This window comes from Mobula birostris, chromosome 10, assembly GCF_030028105.1.
Source record: "Mobula birostris isolate sMobBir1 chromosome 10, sMobBir1.hap1, whole genome shotgun sequence".
Taxonomy (NCBI): domain Eukaryota; kingdom Metazoa; phylum Chordata; class Chondrichthyes; order Myliobatiformes; family Myliobatidae; genus Mobula; species Mobula birostris.
Genome location: NC_092379.1, coordinates 52,315,583 through 52,331,929, shown reverse-complemented (window position 1 = coordinate 52,331,929; position 16,347 = coordinate 52,315,583). Strand labels below are relative to the sequence as shown.

The 16,347-nt window shown below is 46.9% G+C and overlaps 1 protein-coding gene across 1 annotated transcript in view; it reads left to right on the top strand.

Annotated features, from left to right (window-relative positions):
• The window catches only part of LOC140203680 (meiotic recombination protein REC8 homolog), a 40,230-nt gene extending 33,861 nt beyond the window's left edge, over window positions 1-6,369 (top strand). Inside the window, exons 9-11 of the mRNA XM_072269727.1 lie at window positions 3,703-3,828; window positions 5,128-5,234; window positions 6,110-6,369. Coding sequence (XP_072125828.1) covers window positions 3,703-3,828; window positions 5,128-5,234; window positions 6,110-6,204 — 328 coding nt within the window. The 3' untranslated portion in view covers window positions 6,205-6,369. The remainder of the gene's footprint in view (window positions 1-3,702; window positions 3,829-5,127; window positions 5,235-6,109) is intronic.
• Window positions 6,370-16,347: the final 9,978 nt, after the last annotated feature.

Sequence of the window (16,347 nt, the reverse complement as noted above, 5' to 3'; positions counted from 1 at the left end):
AGTGAGCCTGTCACTACATTCCCCACAGGCAGCACAGTCTGGGGAGTGTGGTCAGCCGGACCAAGTGCTCTCAAGTAAAGTTGTGAAACAGGAACATGTTCCAGTCTGCTTGTCAAGACAGGAAGGGCAGTCTGGTGGACAGGATGTTGTATGTGTTCAATAACTGAGTCTTATTGTAAATACATTGTTTGATTATGCATTCTTTGTTATATTATTCATTATGGGTTATATGTAAGGAGTACGTGAATGGCAAACGTCATCACGTCACCACATCACACGTGACTGTCTCACTAAAACACAACTAAATACACAAGTACTCCAGGCTCCCCTGTTTTTCTCCCTTTTAGTTTCTGGAGTTAAAAACTATGACAGATGTGTGTTCCACTTTGTGTCAGCCAGTAAGTCTTAATCTTGTGAACAGAAACTGTGGGCTGATGGACAGGAAGAGGAGTTCAGGGAGAGCTAACGAGGTAGATTTGGAATTGGCTCCATAATGGAATTCACAGGATAATGGTGGAAGGTCGATTCTCCAACTGGAGGCGTGTGATTAGTGGGGTGCCCCAGGTGTAGGTGCTGGGACCTCTGTTATTCATTATTAATATAACTGATCTAGATGTGAACATACTTGGTACAGTTGAAGTCAGAAGTTTACATACACCTTAGCCAAATACATTTAAACTCAGTTTTTCACAATTCCTGACATTTAGTCCTAGAAAACATTCCCTGTCTTAGGATAGTTAGGATCACTATTTTAAGAATGTGAAATGTCAGAATAATAGTAGAGAGAATGATTTATTTCAGCTTTTATTTCTTTCATCACTTTCCCAGTGAGTCAGAATACAAACCAAATACTTTGTCAGTATTTGGTAGCATTGCCTTTAATTCGTTTAACTTGGGTCAAGCGTTTTGGGTGGCCCTCCACAAGCTTCTCACAGTAAGTTGCTGGAATTTTGTTCCATTCCCCCAGACAGTACTGGTGTAACTGAGTCAGGTTTGTAGGTCTCCTTGCTCGCACATGCTTTTTCAGTTCTGCCCAAATTTTCTATCGGACTGAGGTCAGAAAATGATGTCAAGTTTGGTTCATCCTTGGGAGCAATTTCCAAATGCCTGAAGTTACCACATTCACCTGTACAAGCAATAGTTCGCAAGTATAAACACCATGGGACCACGCAGCCGTCATACTGCTCGGGAGGGAGACGCATTCTGTCTCCTAGAGATGAACGTACTTTGGCAGGATAAGTGCAAATCAATCCCAGAACAACAGCAAAGGACCTTGTGAAGATGCTGGAGGAAACAGGTAGACAAGTATCTACATCCACAGTAAAACGAGTCCTATATCGACATAACCTGAAAGGCTGCTCAGCAAGGAAGAAGCCACTGCTCCAAAACCGCCATAAAAAAGCCAGACTACAGTTTGCAAGTGCACATGGGGACGAAGATCTTACTTTTTGGAGAAATGTCCTCTGGTCTGACGAAACAAGAATTGAACTGTTTGGCCATAATGACCATCGTCATGTTTGGAGGAAAAAGGGTGAGGCTTGCAAGCCGAGGAACACCATCCCAACCGTGAAGCATGTGGGTGGCAGCATCATGTTGTGGGGGTGCTTTGCTGCAGGAGGGACTGGTGCACTTCACAAAATAGATGGCATCATGAGGAAGGAAAATTATGTGGATGTATTGAAGCAACACCTCAAGACATCAGCCAGGAAGTTAAAGCTTGGTCGCAAATGGGTCTTCCAAATGGATAATGACCCCAAGCATACCTCCAAAGTAGTGGCAAAATTGCTTAAAGACAACAAAGTCAAGGTATTGGAGTGGCCATCACAAAGCCCTGACCTCAATCCGATAGAAAATTTGTGGGCAGAACTGAAAAAGCATGTGCGAGCAAGGAGGCCTACAAACGTGACTCAGTTACACCAGTTCTGTCTGGAGGAATGGAACAAAATTCCAACAACTTACTGTGAGAAGCTTGTGGAAGGCTACCCCAAATGTTTGACCCAAGTTAAACAATTTAAAGGCAATGCTACCAAATACTAACAAAGTGTATGTAAACTTCTGACCCACTGGGAAAATGATGAAAGAAATAAAAGCTGAAATAAATCATTCTCTCTACTATTATTCTGACATTTCACATTCTTAAAATAAAGTACTCATCCTAACTGACCTACGACAGGGAATGTTTTCTAGGATTAAATGTCAGGAATTGTGAAAAACTGAGTTTAAATGTATTTGGCTAAGGTGTATGTAAACTTCTGACTTCAACTGTATGACCAGCAACACTGCTGTTGTTACTAAATTAGAGGGTCTTGTTGATAATAAATTTAGGTTCAATGAATTACAAAGCCATCTTGATCAGTTAGGGAGATGGGTGAGGAATGGGAAATGGTTTTCAACTTAGAAAGCATCTTGGTAGCCAAGCGGGTAGCACAAAGTTTTACAGTACAGGCAACCCAGGTTCAATTCCTATCACTGTCTGCAAGGTGTTTGTGCATTCTCCCAGTGACTGTGTGGATTTCCTCCAGGTGTTCTGGCTGCACAAGTAGACAGAGTAGTGAAAGCAGCTTTTAGCATGCTGGCCTTCATCAGTCAGGGCATCGAGTTCAGCAGGAGGGACATGATGTTGCAGTTCTACAGGTCATTGTTCAGACCTCACTTGGAGTAGAGTGTACAGTGTTGGTCACCCTGTAATAGGGAAACCACTGTCAAGCTGCAGAGGGTGCAGAAGAGATTCACAAGGCTGGTACCCGGACTAGAGAGCTGACTTACAGGGAGAGGTCAGTCACGCTGGAGTGTAGGAGAATAAGAAGTGACCTCTTGGAGGTTTATAAAGTCATGAGTGTTTCATAGACTTTTCCCCAGATTTGGCGAGTCTAATATCAAAGGGTAGAGATACAAGAGAAGAGGGAGAGATTTAAAAGAGACCTGAGAGGTAAGTTCTGTGCACAGGGGGCAGTGAGTACCTGGAATGAGCTGCCAGAGGAAATGTTCGAAGTGGGTACAATTGTAACATTTAAAACTCTGTTGGATAGGTACATGGAGGGAAGGGTTTGGAAGGTTAGTGACTGACCATGGGCAACTGGGACTAGCCCAGGAATGATGCTCCCTACGGTGGTCAGCATGGACCAGTTGGGCTGAAGGGCCTGTTTCTGTGCCGTATTACTCTGTGACTCCATGAAGACAATGAGCTGGCAGGACTCAGCGGGTCAGCTAGTGTCTCTGGAGGGAAATGGAGAGTCGACGTTTCAGGTCACGACCCTGCACCTGTACTGACTGCTGGTATAAGAAGGGGTGGAGCGAGACCTGGGTGGCAGGTAGATCCGGATGAGGAGGGGTGGGTGGAGACAGCGACAGCAGCTGGGAGACCAAAGGTGGAGGTGACAAATAGCTGCAAGTGGTAGGTCACGTAGGAGAGGAGGGGGAGCTGAGAAAAAGGGGAGGGAAGATGGTGTGGATGAGGGGCAGGTGGAGTTGGTGGGGGCGGCGGAGGGGAGAGATTATGAACAGAATTCTGTTTTACTGCACATTACAGATAGGAGGAGCCATTTTAGAAAGCAGATTCCCGGTGTTGGGAAGTGTGCATAACAGTGAGACATTGAGTCTGGCAGAGTCTGAGGGTGAGAGCTTCAGTCCGGAAGAGACAGGGAGCCACTGACAGATGCCCCCACCTTTCATTCTAATGTTTCCTTGATGCTCTCTGTGCAGACCTCCCACGGCAGAGCTGGAAGAGAAACTGCCGACGGTGATGGAAGTCAGTGAGACAGTGGAAGTGTCTCCGGGCCGCCTCCCACCTCCTGAAGTGACTGCTGTCACTCATAGATTCGTGATGGAGTGAGTATCAGGGAGCGGGGGTTCGGGGGGGAGGCATGGAGAAGTGGCAGGACTCAGTCTCCAAACCTCGTCCAACCCCTACCCTCTCTCCCACAGATGCTACTCAATCTCCTGAGTGTTTCCAGCATTTTCTACTTTTATGTCACCCTATCATTCTGTCCTCTTTCCTCCCCCACTTCCAATGTCCAGCCTCGGGTTGGGGGAGAGACGGAGTTGGCAGAGGGATTGTAAGGGGTTGACATGGGTTTAGAGGGGCTGGTGATTTGAACTACAGGAGGTCAGGCCGAGCTCCAGCTGTCAGCATGGAAGGATGGAGCCAAATGTCCTGGTCCGCAGTCCTACAGATCTGATTCCAGTTCCCACCACCTCTCTCCTGGAATTTTCCCTATTTTCCTATTCTGTGAGGTGGTCCTGAGTTCTCTCCCCACCTGTTCCAACACTGCCTGCTGGAGAGGTCATGGTCACTCCCACCATATGTTGGGAAGCCCAGTACCCTGGGGAGGTCGGTAGCATAGAGGTTAGCACAACGCTTTACAGGACAAGCAACCAGGATTCAATTCCTATAAGGAGTTTGTACATTCTCCCGGTGACTGCGTGGGTTTCCTCCCACAGTCCAAAGACATACCAATTGGTAGGTTAATTGGTCATTGTAAATTGTCCCGTGATTAGACTAGGGTTAAATTGGGTGGCGCAGCTCGAAGGGCCAGAAGGGCCTATTATATGCTGTATATCCATTAAAAAAATTAATAAAATCCTTACATTCTCCACAACCCCAGTCCCTATATCATCCTCTATCTTACTCACTGTCAGTTTGATACTATTTGATTCCCCTTCCAGGGCCTCCTTCCTGGTTCAGTGACTCCACGTAGGCACCCAGCAGGGAAGCAGGACCTCTGGCCCACAGAGTGCATGCAAACTATCCAACTATACCAATCACATTTCCGTCCCCTCACCTCCAACATTTCCATCAGCTCAACCCAGATTCCACCTCTCACCCTCACAGTGACCCACCAACCCACACATCTCTGGATTGTGGGAGGGAACGAGAGCTCCTGGGGTCAAAGAGAGAGCATGCAGACTCCACCCACAGAGATTGAATCCTGAGTCCCTAAACCCCTCGTCCCTCACTTTTTTCTTGCCATTCATTTAATGGTCTCCACTATCTCTCTCATTATATTTCCTTCTCTTGCCCACTCTTTCCATCACTCTTTCTCTCTCACTGTCTGTCTCTCTCCCTCTCACTACATTTCCCTCTCTCCATCCCTCTCTGTCTCACTCACTGTGACTCCCTCTCCGCAGCCTGGTGTCCGGAGGGTTGATTGACCGTGATGAGACTGATCTTCACACGATTCTTCCCACCACCATCTCTCGCATAGACATCTGTCGCATCTTCTACATCTGTTTGGGTAAGTCCAGGCCCACACTGAGGGGCCAGGTATTGGCTGAGGCCCTCTCAGTGAGAGTGGCACAATGTAGCACCTCCCCTCCCCTTGTCCTCATGTCCTCCATCTTGCCGTCCCCTCCCACTCTTCCACTACCCCCAGTTCTCTCCTCCAGCTTCGCGACTCTCTCCTGCTCACCCTCACTCCCAGCCATTTCGCCGTCCCTTCCATCATCACCTTTTATATCTCTATTACCCTTCCCCTCTACCCCTCCCCATCTGCTGTCTCTCCAGCCCAAATCCTCCCCCTCTCCCCCTCTCCCACTTGCCTATTGTTTCTCTTTCCATCATCTCCCCTACCCTCCACCCCTCCCTCCCTCCCTCATCACACTCACCATTCGGCACCCTCCACCTTTCCTTACCCAACTCCCCCTGTACCCTAGAATCTCCATTCCCTCTCCACCATCTCCCCTTCAGCTCCCCCAACACTCTTCTCCCCTCCTTCATCCTATTGTCTGCCCTCTGCACGGTCTCTTCTCACTCTCTGCAATTTTCCCTACAGCTCCCCCCCCAACACCTTTCTCCCTGCTTTATCCCAGTCGTCTCCCTCACCCTGCACCCTCCACCATCTTCCCCTACCTCACCCCATCTCCCCTCACTCTTCAGTCTCCACCATCTCCCCGTCATTCGACCTCTCCCATTCTCCTGCCCTTACCATCCAATTCTCCTCACTCTCCACAACTCCTGCCATATACTCTCCCATCTCCCACCACCTTTTCCCCAACCATCTCCCTTTCCCGTCCCCGAACCTCCTCTGTTCCTTTCACTCCCCACCATCTCCTGCCCTCCCCACAACCACCCCACCGTACCCCCATCACCCCTCTCTGTCGTCTCCCACAGTGCTCGCCTCGAGACAAGTTCTCCGCCTGGACCAGATCCAGCCCTATGGGAGGATTGCCATCACCCCTGGCCCACGGTTCGGCGAGGATCTGTGATGTGGAGGCAGAGCTCACTCACCACTCACCCCCTCTGATTTTTCAGAGAAACAGGAGGAGGCTATTGGGCCCTCTCAAGCCTGCAGTCCCGTTATGCAATGCGATCATGCTTGATCTACACTGTTCTCAGCTCCTGTGCCTTTCCCCTACACCCTCAGTTCCTCGCTCCCTTAAATATTTATCAATTACACGGCAATTCAAACTCCCCACCCTTGGGCAGAGTGTCACACTGACAGAGAATTCCAGAAATTTTCACCCGTCTTCATTTGAAATACAGCAATCGACCTCTGTCCTTGGCTCTGTCACTGATGAGAAGAGATACCCTATCAGGATGCCTAACTGCTACACTATCAAGCCCCCTTGGGATTGTATCTGAGCATTTTCTAAATTCTGTCCCAAATTGTCTCACCTCTTGGTAGATCATCCCAGGAATTACCCTGCATTGTTACTCTTACCTTTTCTTTTAGCTCAGAGATCAAAACCCTCCACAGAATTCCAGGTGTGGCCTTACTAACAACCTGTGCAACCATAACAACACCCCCTCTCCGTTCCTAAACTCCAGTCCCTGTGTAGTAAAGGCCAAACTGCCACTCTGCCTTCTTAACCATTTGATAAATCTGCCTGCTAACGTTTTTTTTCTGATTCCAATACTGGAAGAGCCAGTCCATTTGAATTTTCACTCTTTTGCGGTTTGTCTCCTGTTAGATGATCTGCTTTTTAATTTCTTTTACTGAATTGCATGACATCGCACTTCCCCCACATTACTCTCCATTTCACAGCCTCACTCAGCCGGTCTGTATCCTGTTGCCGGATCACAACACCGTCATCAGATTTCCTTCCACTGTGTTATCGGCAAACTTGGACATCTTGCATCTCATTTCTTCCTCCTGGTCATTAAACAGTGAACAACTGTGGCCATAGACCAACACCTTGGGTACCCCAAAAGTTGCCTCCTTCCAGTCCGAAAACAACCCACTTACTCCAGACACACAAAACACAAGGAGCTCAGTGGATCAGCATCATCTATGGAGGGGAATGGACAGTCGATATCTCAGATGGAGAGGGTCTCAACCCAAAACATCGACTGTCCAATCCCCTACACAGACACCACCTCCCCCGCTAAGTTCCTCCAGTGTTTTGCTCCGGATTCCTGTATCTGCAGTACCCTCAGTTTCTATTAATTCGCTCTGCTTTCATGAAACACCATTTTGACACACTCCCTCCAATATTGTGGTTGTTCCTCTCCTCACCTTGCGGCGCATTGGGCAGCACTGTTCGTCGTTTCTTTAACATTTATCTGTACTTTATGAGGCCGAGTTGCTACCTTGACACTCAACCCGGCACGGAGGGAAAGTGTGTAAGGAGCTGGCTGGATTCAAACCCGGGACCACTCGCCTTGAAGTCTGGTGCGGATACCACTACACCATCGGCCAGCTAGCTCTCCAATATTGTGGCTTTTTAATTTACATCCCAGCCTCCAGTTTGGCACCCTGTCAAATGCCTTTCAGAAATCTACATACACCATGGCCACAATTTTACGTTTACCAGCCTTCCCTGTCGAATTATTCGTTCTTCAGTTCCTTTAATATCCAAAACCCAGTGACTGAACATCCCTCTCCCACTCCTCTTGCCCTCACTGAGGGCACCAAAGATTCTGCTCCCTCTGGAGCATAGGAGTTTATCCTCATCTTTGACCTCAATGGCTGACTTCGTAAGCTGACTCAGTGAAACCTGCCTCCCCTCATCCGGGACAACTCAGTCTGAAACAACCCCAGGTGAAGATACCAACTCCACCCCGCCCACCACACACATCCACCCTGTAGAGCCCTGGGCGGATTCTCTCACCTCCTGAACTCCAGGGATCACAGGCCTGGTCTGTATAATCTTTTCTCACAATCCCCACTCCTCCCACCCCATCGAGGGTCCGAGCACCTTGGTGAGGCCGGAGACAGTCAATCCGGAATTCAGAAAGGCAGTGGGTTGGTCTGTGCAGGGCCAGAAGGGACAGTGGTTGAGAAGTGGCGTGGGGGGGTCGAGGAGGAGAGTGGACAGCTGAGTATCCCGCTCCTGAAAACTGCTCAATTGTAATTTGTGAGCTTATTTGTTTAATAACTTTATTAACTGACCCCGTTGGTGAGGTAGATCATTGACCAGCTGGTCCCAATTGAAAGACGGCGCACAGGTGCTGTGTCCAGAGAACCGTGTGCGCACTGGTTTGTGACTGCGTGGGTGCGGGCTCTGCGCGTTCAGGCATCAGAGTGTGCAGAGCTGTGTACGGGAGCTTTGGTGTGTGCTCGAATCGAGTGCTTAGAAGCGATTGTGCATCTGTGTCTACACATGACTTCCATGCACACGCCCATACATGCACATGTGATCTGCACGAGTGATAGTCAGTGTGAATGTGTGTGCGTGTATTATATGTGCATGAGAGTGAGCTTGTGTATGTGCAGTGTGTGTAACATTGTGGTACACGGTTATACCTTCAACCTACGGCACTCGAGCTCTCATTTACACAGGTATTGTGTGAGAGACGCGTTATTCCAGTAAACCTGCAGCCTCAGGTACGCGAATACCACTACTGTTCTGTTGTTGCAAACTCCCCTCTTTGTGTTAATGGACTTCCAGTGGATCCTGACTGCTGCCTCAGTCTTCACATGATGAATGTTTCTGGCGTTTGACTATGTTCCTATTTAAACAAATAAATTGCTGACATCCTATTGTTGTTTTCACTCTGTTGTGTGTCAAAGTAGGGTGTCCACCCTGTGATCTCCCACTCTTTCTCTGGTACCTTTTCTCCTGAGTCAGATTTTCCCTGTCTCGGCCGATAACCCACCAGCCCGCACTTTTTGGGACGTGGTTGGAGAGTGGAGCACCCAAGGGAAATCATGGGGTCACGTGGCGAAAGTGGAAAATCCACACACACACAAAGCAGAGAGAGTGGGATTGAGGTTGGGCTGTTGGAGCAGTGGTTCCAACCACTGAGTCATCAAACCGTACACAGCAGCTTCAGCGAGCAGAGTCACGTGTCAGGGTGAGATAGTAACCAGTCCATAAGGGAACGTTAAACATTTTAATTGCATGGTTATTAAGGGTGTGGTAATGGTCCATCTGTCCTCCTTAATAATCAGGTAGAAAGACACTGATAGATGGGGAGAGACAATGCTCGCACACAGAGTGAGAGATGCACACAGAGGGAGACAGACATTCAGAGGGAGAGAGAGGTACACACTGATAAATGGAAGGAGAGAGACAACCAGATGCACAGACACACAGGAGAAAGGTGGGTCCTTGAACGGTTTACAGACATACAAGTGTGTTCACTGGGAGAGAGAAGTTCACTGAGAGGTGAAGGAACAGAGGGGTTCTCTTTCAGCAAGGTAATGCTCACAGAAGTGCACACAGGCATACTGACATTGGGAGTGTCTCACACAAACAGGGTGTCCCTGGGTCACCTGAGTTCCACTTACGGACACCCTACATAGCAAAGAGCTCCCTAAATATGATTAAATTCAGAAGTCTGACATTAATTGCTACAAATGGAAAAAACTGGTTTCTCCTCTGTCTCACCACTTTTAGTAATTATTCTTTCTTATCATTCTCCTGTGCTTTTGATGCCATCCCAAACATAGCCCAAGTCTGCTCCTATGTTTTATGGTTACCATGGGTGATTTTTGTGCATTTTCTAACATCGTCAAATTGAGTGATGGACATACAGAATGTAAAAACAAAACCTGTTCTTCAATACGGGGTGGTCAGAAACGTGCAAAGCAGAAAGAGACATGCATATTCAGGATATAGGACCCACACACAGGAGCACATCAACACACCTACAAACAAGAGTATGGCAGGGGTTAGAACCATTGACTCACTGCTCCAAGGTGCATTGAAATAACCCTGTGATCTCAGTCTCGGAGGCTGACATCAGAACATCTTTCAGTGGGTAATCCCTTGCAAGACAGCAATGGATTCTGATTTCATGGGCATTTATATTCTGGGTGTGTTTGCATATGTGAAAAAAATGTGAACTTGCACTTGCTTGAAGCTACACTTGAAGTACTGTGTACAGTTTTGATCACCCTGTTCCAGGATAGATATATTTAAACTGGAAAGAGTGCAGAGAAGATTTTTGAAGTTGTTGCTAGTATTAGAGGACCTGAGTTATAGGGCGATATGCAAGTATTTAGATACTTGTATCAGTAAGGACTGATTAGGGATAGTCAGCATGGTTTTGTGTGGGGTAGGTTGTGCCTAATTGATTTTGTAGAGTTTTTCTGTGGAAGTTACCAGGAAAGTTGATGAGGGAAAGATAGTAGATGTTGTCTACATGGATTTTAGCAGGGTCTTTGACAAGGTCTTGCATAGGAGGTTGGTCAAGAAGGTTCAGATGCCTGACGTTCAGGATGAGGTAGTAAATCGGATTAGACACATACTTCACAGGAGAAGCAAGAGAATGGTAGTAAACGGGACATGGCCTCTCTAGAGGACTGTGACTAATGGAGTGGCACAGGGGTTGGTTCTGGGACTTGTTTTTTGTCATATATATCAACAATCTGGAAGATAATCTGGTGATCAACTGAATCAGCAAATTTGTGGCTGACACCAAGATTGGAGGTGTAGTGGACAGCGAGGAAGGCTTGCAGTGGGACCTGGACCATCTGGAAATATGGGCTGAAAAATGGCAGATGCAATTTAATGCAGATATGTGTGAAGAGTTGCACTTTAGGATAACAAACCATGGTAGGATTTACATAGTGAGCAGTAGGGCATTGAGGAGTGCAGTAGAACAGAGGGATCTGGGAGTACAGTTCCATAATTCCTTGAAAGTGGCATCACAAGTAGATAGGGTCATAGAGGGAGCTTTTGGCACATTTGCCTTCATAAATCAATGTATTGAGTAGAGGAGTTGGGATGTTATGTTGAAGTTGTATGAGATATTGTTGAGGCCTATTTAGAGTATTGTGTGTACTTGGACATCTACAAACAGAAAAGACATCATTAAGATTTAAAGAATACAGAAAAAAAATTACTTGGGACCTAAGTTTTAGGGAAAGGTTGAATAGGATAGGATTTTATTCTCTAGAACATAGGAAAATGAGGGGAGATTTGATAGAGGTATACAGAATCATGAGGGTATAGACAGGGTAACTTGCAAGCAGGTTTTTTTCCCACTGAGATTGGGTAAGACTAGAAATAGAGGCCATGGGTTAAGGGTGAAAGGGGAGATGATTAATGGAAACATAAGGTGTAACTTTTTCACGGAACCGAGAGTGTGGAACAAGCTGCCAGCAGAAGTGGTAGCTGTGGGTTAGATTTCAAAATTTTGATAGGCACAATACATGGATGGGAGGGGTATGGTCTGGGTGCAGATCGATGGGAGTATTCAGATTAGTATTTTGACAGACTAGATGGGCCAAAGGGCCTGTTCCTGTGCTGTAGTATTCTATGATTACGAAAGGTTAGCTAGGCAAAGGAAAAAAAAATCCTTGCCTGTTTTGTAACACCTTCATTGTAACAGGGTGACCAAAATTCGTAAGTGCGGCCTCAACAGCATCTGATGGGAATAGACCATGACCTCCCAACTTTTACACTCAGTGCCTAGGCTTATGAAGGTCACTGCCAAAAGTCATCTTTACCACACTGTCTACCTGTGACTCCTCTGTCAGGGAACTGTGTACTTGCACTCAAAGTGCCCTCTGTTCACTTGCCAGGGCACATGCATGCACCGTGAAAGTTTTACATGGATTTGATTTTCCTAAATACAACATCTTCCACTTGTCTGAATTAAACTCCATTTGCTATGCTTTGGCCTAATTACTCAGCTGATCCAGATCCCCCTGATAATTTTGATAACCTTTATTGTCCATTATGTCACTGATTTTGGTTGGCATTGGACACATTGGGCCAAGGTGCCTGTATCACTCTGATGAGGCCTCTGTCAGTCAGGGTCAACCATGGATATTGCGAGCTAGTGTCTAGATACACAAGCTAGGGCGATACAATATGGAGACCAAGCTGTTGCCCCTGTAGCAAGCTCTCCCTCTCATGCATCTGATGAACCCAAAGGAATGGCAAAGACCAATACAGTTTAGCACCAGCAGTGTCGCAGGAGTTGCCAGTCAGCATTGAACTCAACATGGGACTGCCTTAGGGACTCCAGCTCTGGATATTTCTCTTGGTCTTCCTCATAGCCGCAAGGGAACAGGTATTTCCATCTCCTAGACAAGCTACCAATCACGGCTGACAAGCCCCATCTGCCCAAAGCAACTGGTTTTTAAGGTGCCAGTAGTCTGCCCTTACCCCTTCCATAAGTAGAAATGAGTCTGTGGGCTTTGTAGCTAAGCCACACGTGAAGGTCAGAGGCTATTTCAGCCACACGCCGTTGAGAGCATTTAATAGGTAGTGGGAGCTTGTCCCCACTACCACTCCCAGCCATAACAACCTTCATGAACCTTAAGACATATTTCTCTATGATTCAAAGATTCAAAGTAAATTTATTATCTAAGAATGTACAAATTATGCACCTTGATATTTGTTTGCTTACAGGCAGCCACAAAGCAAGAAACCTGAAGAAGACCCCAATTAAAATAAAGAAAGACCATAACCTGAGGAAGAGAGAAAAGCACACACAACTGCATTCTGAACCAGATTGAATCCTGAGATCCGCTCCCCGGAGCAGCTGGAGTGGGTCCAAGCCTCAACCTCAGTTCATCGTATCAGCAGAGCAAAAATGTTGTGAAACTCTCAGAGGCGACAGCTGCCAGAGCAGTTCACAGCCTTTGCGCTACAGGGAGAGGAATGAACATCACGGGAGAGAGTGAAATCATGAGTTGTGATTGTATTAGACTTAAGATTGTTTAATGTCATTTCCAGTACACAGTGCAAAGGAGAATGGAGTAATTGTTACTCTGGATCAAATGCAGCACAAAAATAACACAATAAGATGAAGAACAACAATAATAATAATAAAAACAATAAATGTGTTTGCGCAGCAGCATGAGAAGACACAGCTCACTCAGGTTCACTGATTGAGTACATAAGGCATCAATTTGCGGCAGTTTGGTGTTTTGAGCAGATGCCAATTAGTGATTGGGATTGATTGGCAACAACAGAATAAAATAAGGCAGGGGCAAGCAGAGCAGCCATTCTTAAGTGGGAGGATGAGCAGCCAGAGGTGGTGGTCCATGTAGGTACCAATGACATCGGGAGGAAGAGTGCCAAGGTTCTGGAAAGTGATTCAGAGAGTTAGGAGTCAAGTTAAAGGATTGTTACCAGCACCACGTGTTAGTGAGGCCCGGAATAAGAAGATTATACATTTTGGTTAAGGAGTGGACAGTGTTAGAGTGGTTATATGAGGCTTTATCTCTTCAAGGCTTGTGTGAGAGAAGGTGAAAAAGCTTTCAGATAATTTTTTCCTGGCTTATTTATTGTTTTTTCTGTTTTTATATTTACTTAGTTAGACCAGTAGGTATTCCAGGCAGGATAGTTGAATGCTCCTTTTGCGGGATGTAAGAAGACAGGGAAACCTCCTGTGTCCCTGATGACTACAACTGCGAGAAGTGCATCCAGCTGCAGTTTCTAACAATCCGCGTTAAGGATTTGGAGCTGGAAATGGATGGACTCCGGATCATTCGGGAGCCAGAGTGGGTGACAAATAGGACATATACAGAGGTAGTTACACCCAAGATGCAGGACACAGGAAACTGGGTGACAGTCAGGAAGGGGAAAGGGGTTAAACAGCCAGTGCAGAGAACCCCTGTGGCCATCCCCCTCAGCAACAGGTATATCACTTTGGATACCGTTGCGGGAGTTGATCTAACAGAGGAAAGTCACACTGGTCAAGTCTCTGGCACAGAGTCTGGCTCTGTGATTCAGAAGGGATGGGGGAGAAGAGGCAAGCTGTGGTGATAGGAGATTCGTTAGTAAGCGGTACAGAAAGGAGGTTCTGTGGATAAGAACGAGATTCCCAGATGGTATGTTGCCTCCCAGGTGCCAGGGTCTGGGACACCTCAGATCAAGTCCTCAGCATTCTGAAGTGGGAAGGTGAGCAGCCAGAGGTCGTGGTCCATGTAGGTACAATGACATTGGTAGAAATAGTGACGATATTCTGCAAAGTGAGGTCAGGAAGTTAGGTGCTAAGTTAAAGGACAGGACTTCCAAGGTTGTGGTCTCACAATTGCTACCCATGCTACGTTCTGATGAGGCCAGAAACAGAAAGATCATGCAGTTTAACACATGTCTAAGGAGTTGGTGTAGGAGGGAGAGCATCAGATTTTTGGATCATTGCACTCTCTTCCATAGAAGGTGGGGTCCGTGCAAGGGAGTCAGTCTGCATCTGAACTGGAGGGGGGACTAATATCCTAGTGGGAAGGTTTGCTGGTGCTGCATGGGGGGTGATAAGCAGTGGTTAAACTGGACTTGCAGGAGGATGGGAACCAAAGTACCAGAACAGACAGTGGAGTGGTTGTGAATACACATTTTCAGACCTCATACAAAGTCAGGAGTTGAGCAACTAATGTTCTGAATTGTGTATTGTAGGAAAGGCATGGATCAACACATGGAATTATGATATTGTAGCCAGTACTGAGACTTGGTTGCAGGAGGGACAGGACTGGCAGCTCAATATTCCGGGGTTCCGTTGCTTTAGACGTGACAGAGCTGGAGGGATTATAAGAGGAAGGGTGGTGTTACCAGTCAGGACAGACTGGAGAACTCATCTAGTGAGGCCTTATGGGTGGAACTGAGGAAGGTAAAGCCATGTTAATGGGGCTATATTATATATCACCCAACAGTCTGTGGGAGTTAGAGGACAAATCTGTAGAGAGATCGCAGATTTCCTGAAAACATGCTGGAGAGACTGGTTTCTGGCTCGTGAGGGTTTGTTGCTATAAAGACCACCATGGTTGGTGTGAGCAGCCCGTGGATCTGTCGATACATATATATCACCCAAGACCACCCTGAGATTCATTTTCTTGTGGCGTTCACAGTAAATACAAAGAAACACTGAAAAACTGTACATCACAAGACAGACAAACTACCAATGTACAAATACAACAAACTATGCAAGTACAAAAAATGTAATAGTAATAAATAAATATAAAAATATCAAGAATATGAGATGAACAGTCCTTGAAAGTGAGTCCACAGGTTGTGGGATAAGTTCAGTATCGGGGTGAAAGAAGTTATTCCCTCTCGTTCAAGAGCCTGACAGTTGAGGGAGCGGTAATAAATTCCCGAACTTGGTGAAGTGGTTCTGAAGCTCCTCCACCTTCGTCCTGATAGCAGCAGTGAGAAGAAAGCATGGCCTGGATGGTAGTGGCTTGCAAGCGCCAGTGGAGGGAATGAAAGCGGCTGGACACCCCAGACACTGCAGAGCACCAGTTACCTAACTCCACGTTATAGAGTAAACACAAGGAAATCTGCAGATGCTGGAAATCAAAGTAATACACACAAAATGCTGGAGGAACTCAGCAGGCCAGGCAGCATCTATGGTCAAGAGGATTGATGATCTTGGCCTAAAATATAGATTGTTTACAACTCAAAGTTGCTGGTGAATGCAGCAGGCCAGGCAGCATCTCTAGGAAGAGGCGTCCGGTGCTCCCGATGTGGCCTTCTATATATTGGCGAGACCCAATGCAGACTGGGAGATCGTTTTGCTGAACACCTATGCTCTGTCCGCCAGAGAAAGCAGGATCTCCCAGTGGCCACACATTTTAATTCCACGTCCCATTCCCATTCTGACATGTCTATCCACGGCCTCCTCTACTGTAAAGATGAAGCCACACTCAGGTTGGAGGAACAACACCTTATATTCCATCTGGGTAGCCTCCAACCTGATGGCATGAACATTGACTTCTCTAACTTCTGCTAATGCCCCACCTCCCCCTCGTACCCCATCTGTTATTTATTTATATACACACATTCTTTCTCTCACTCTCCTTTTTCTCCCTCTGTCCCTCTGATTATACCCCTTGCCCATCCTCTGGGTTCCCCCCCCCCTTTTCCTTCTCCCTGGGCCTCCTGTCCCATGATCCTCTCATATCCCTTTTGCCAATCAGCTGTCCAGCTCTTGGCTTCATCCCTCCCCTTCCTGTCTTCTCCTATCATTTTGGATCTCCCCCTCCCCCTCCCACTTTCAAATCTCTT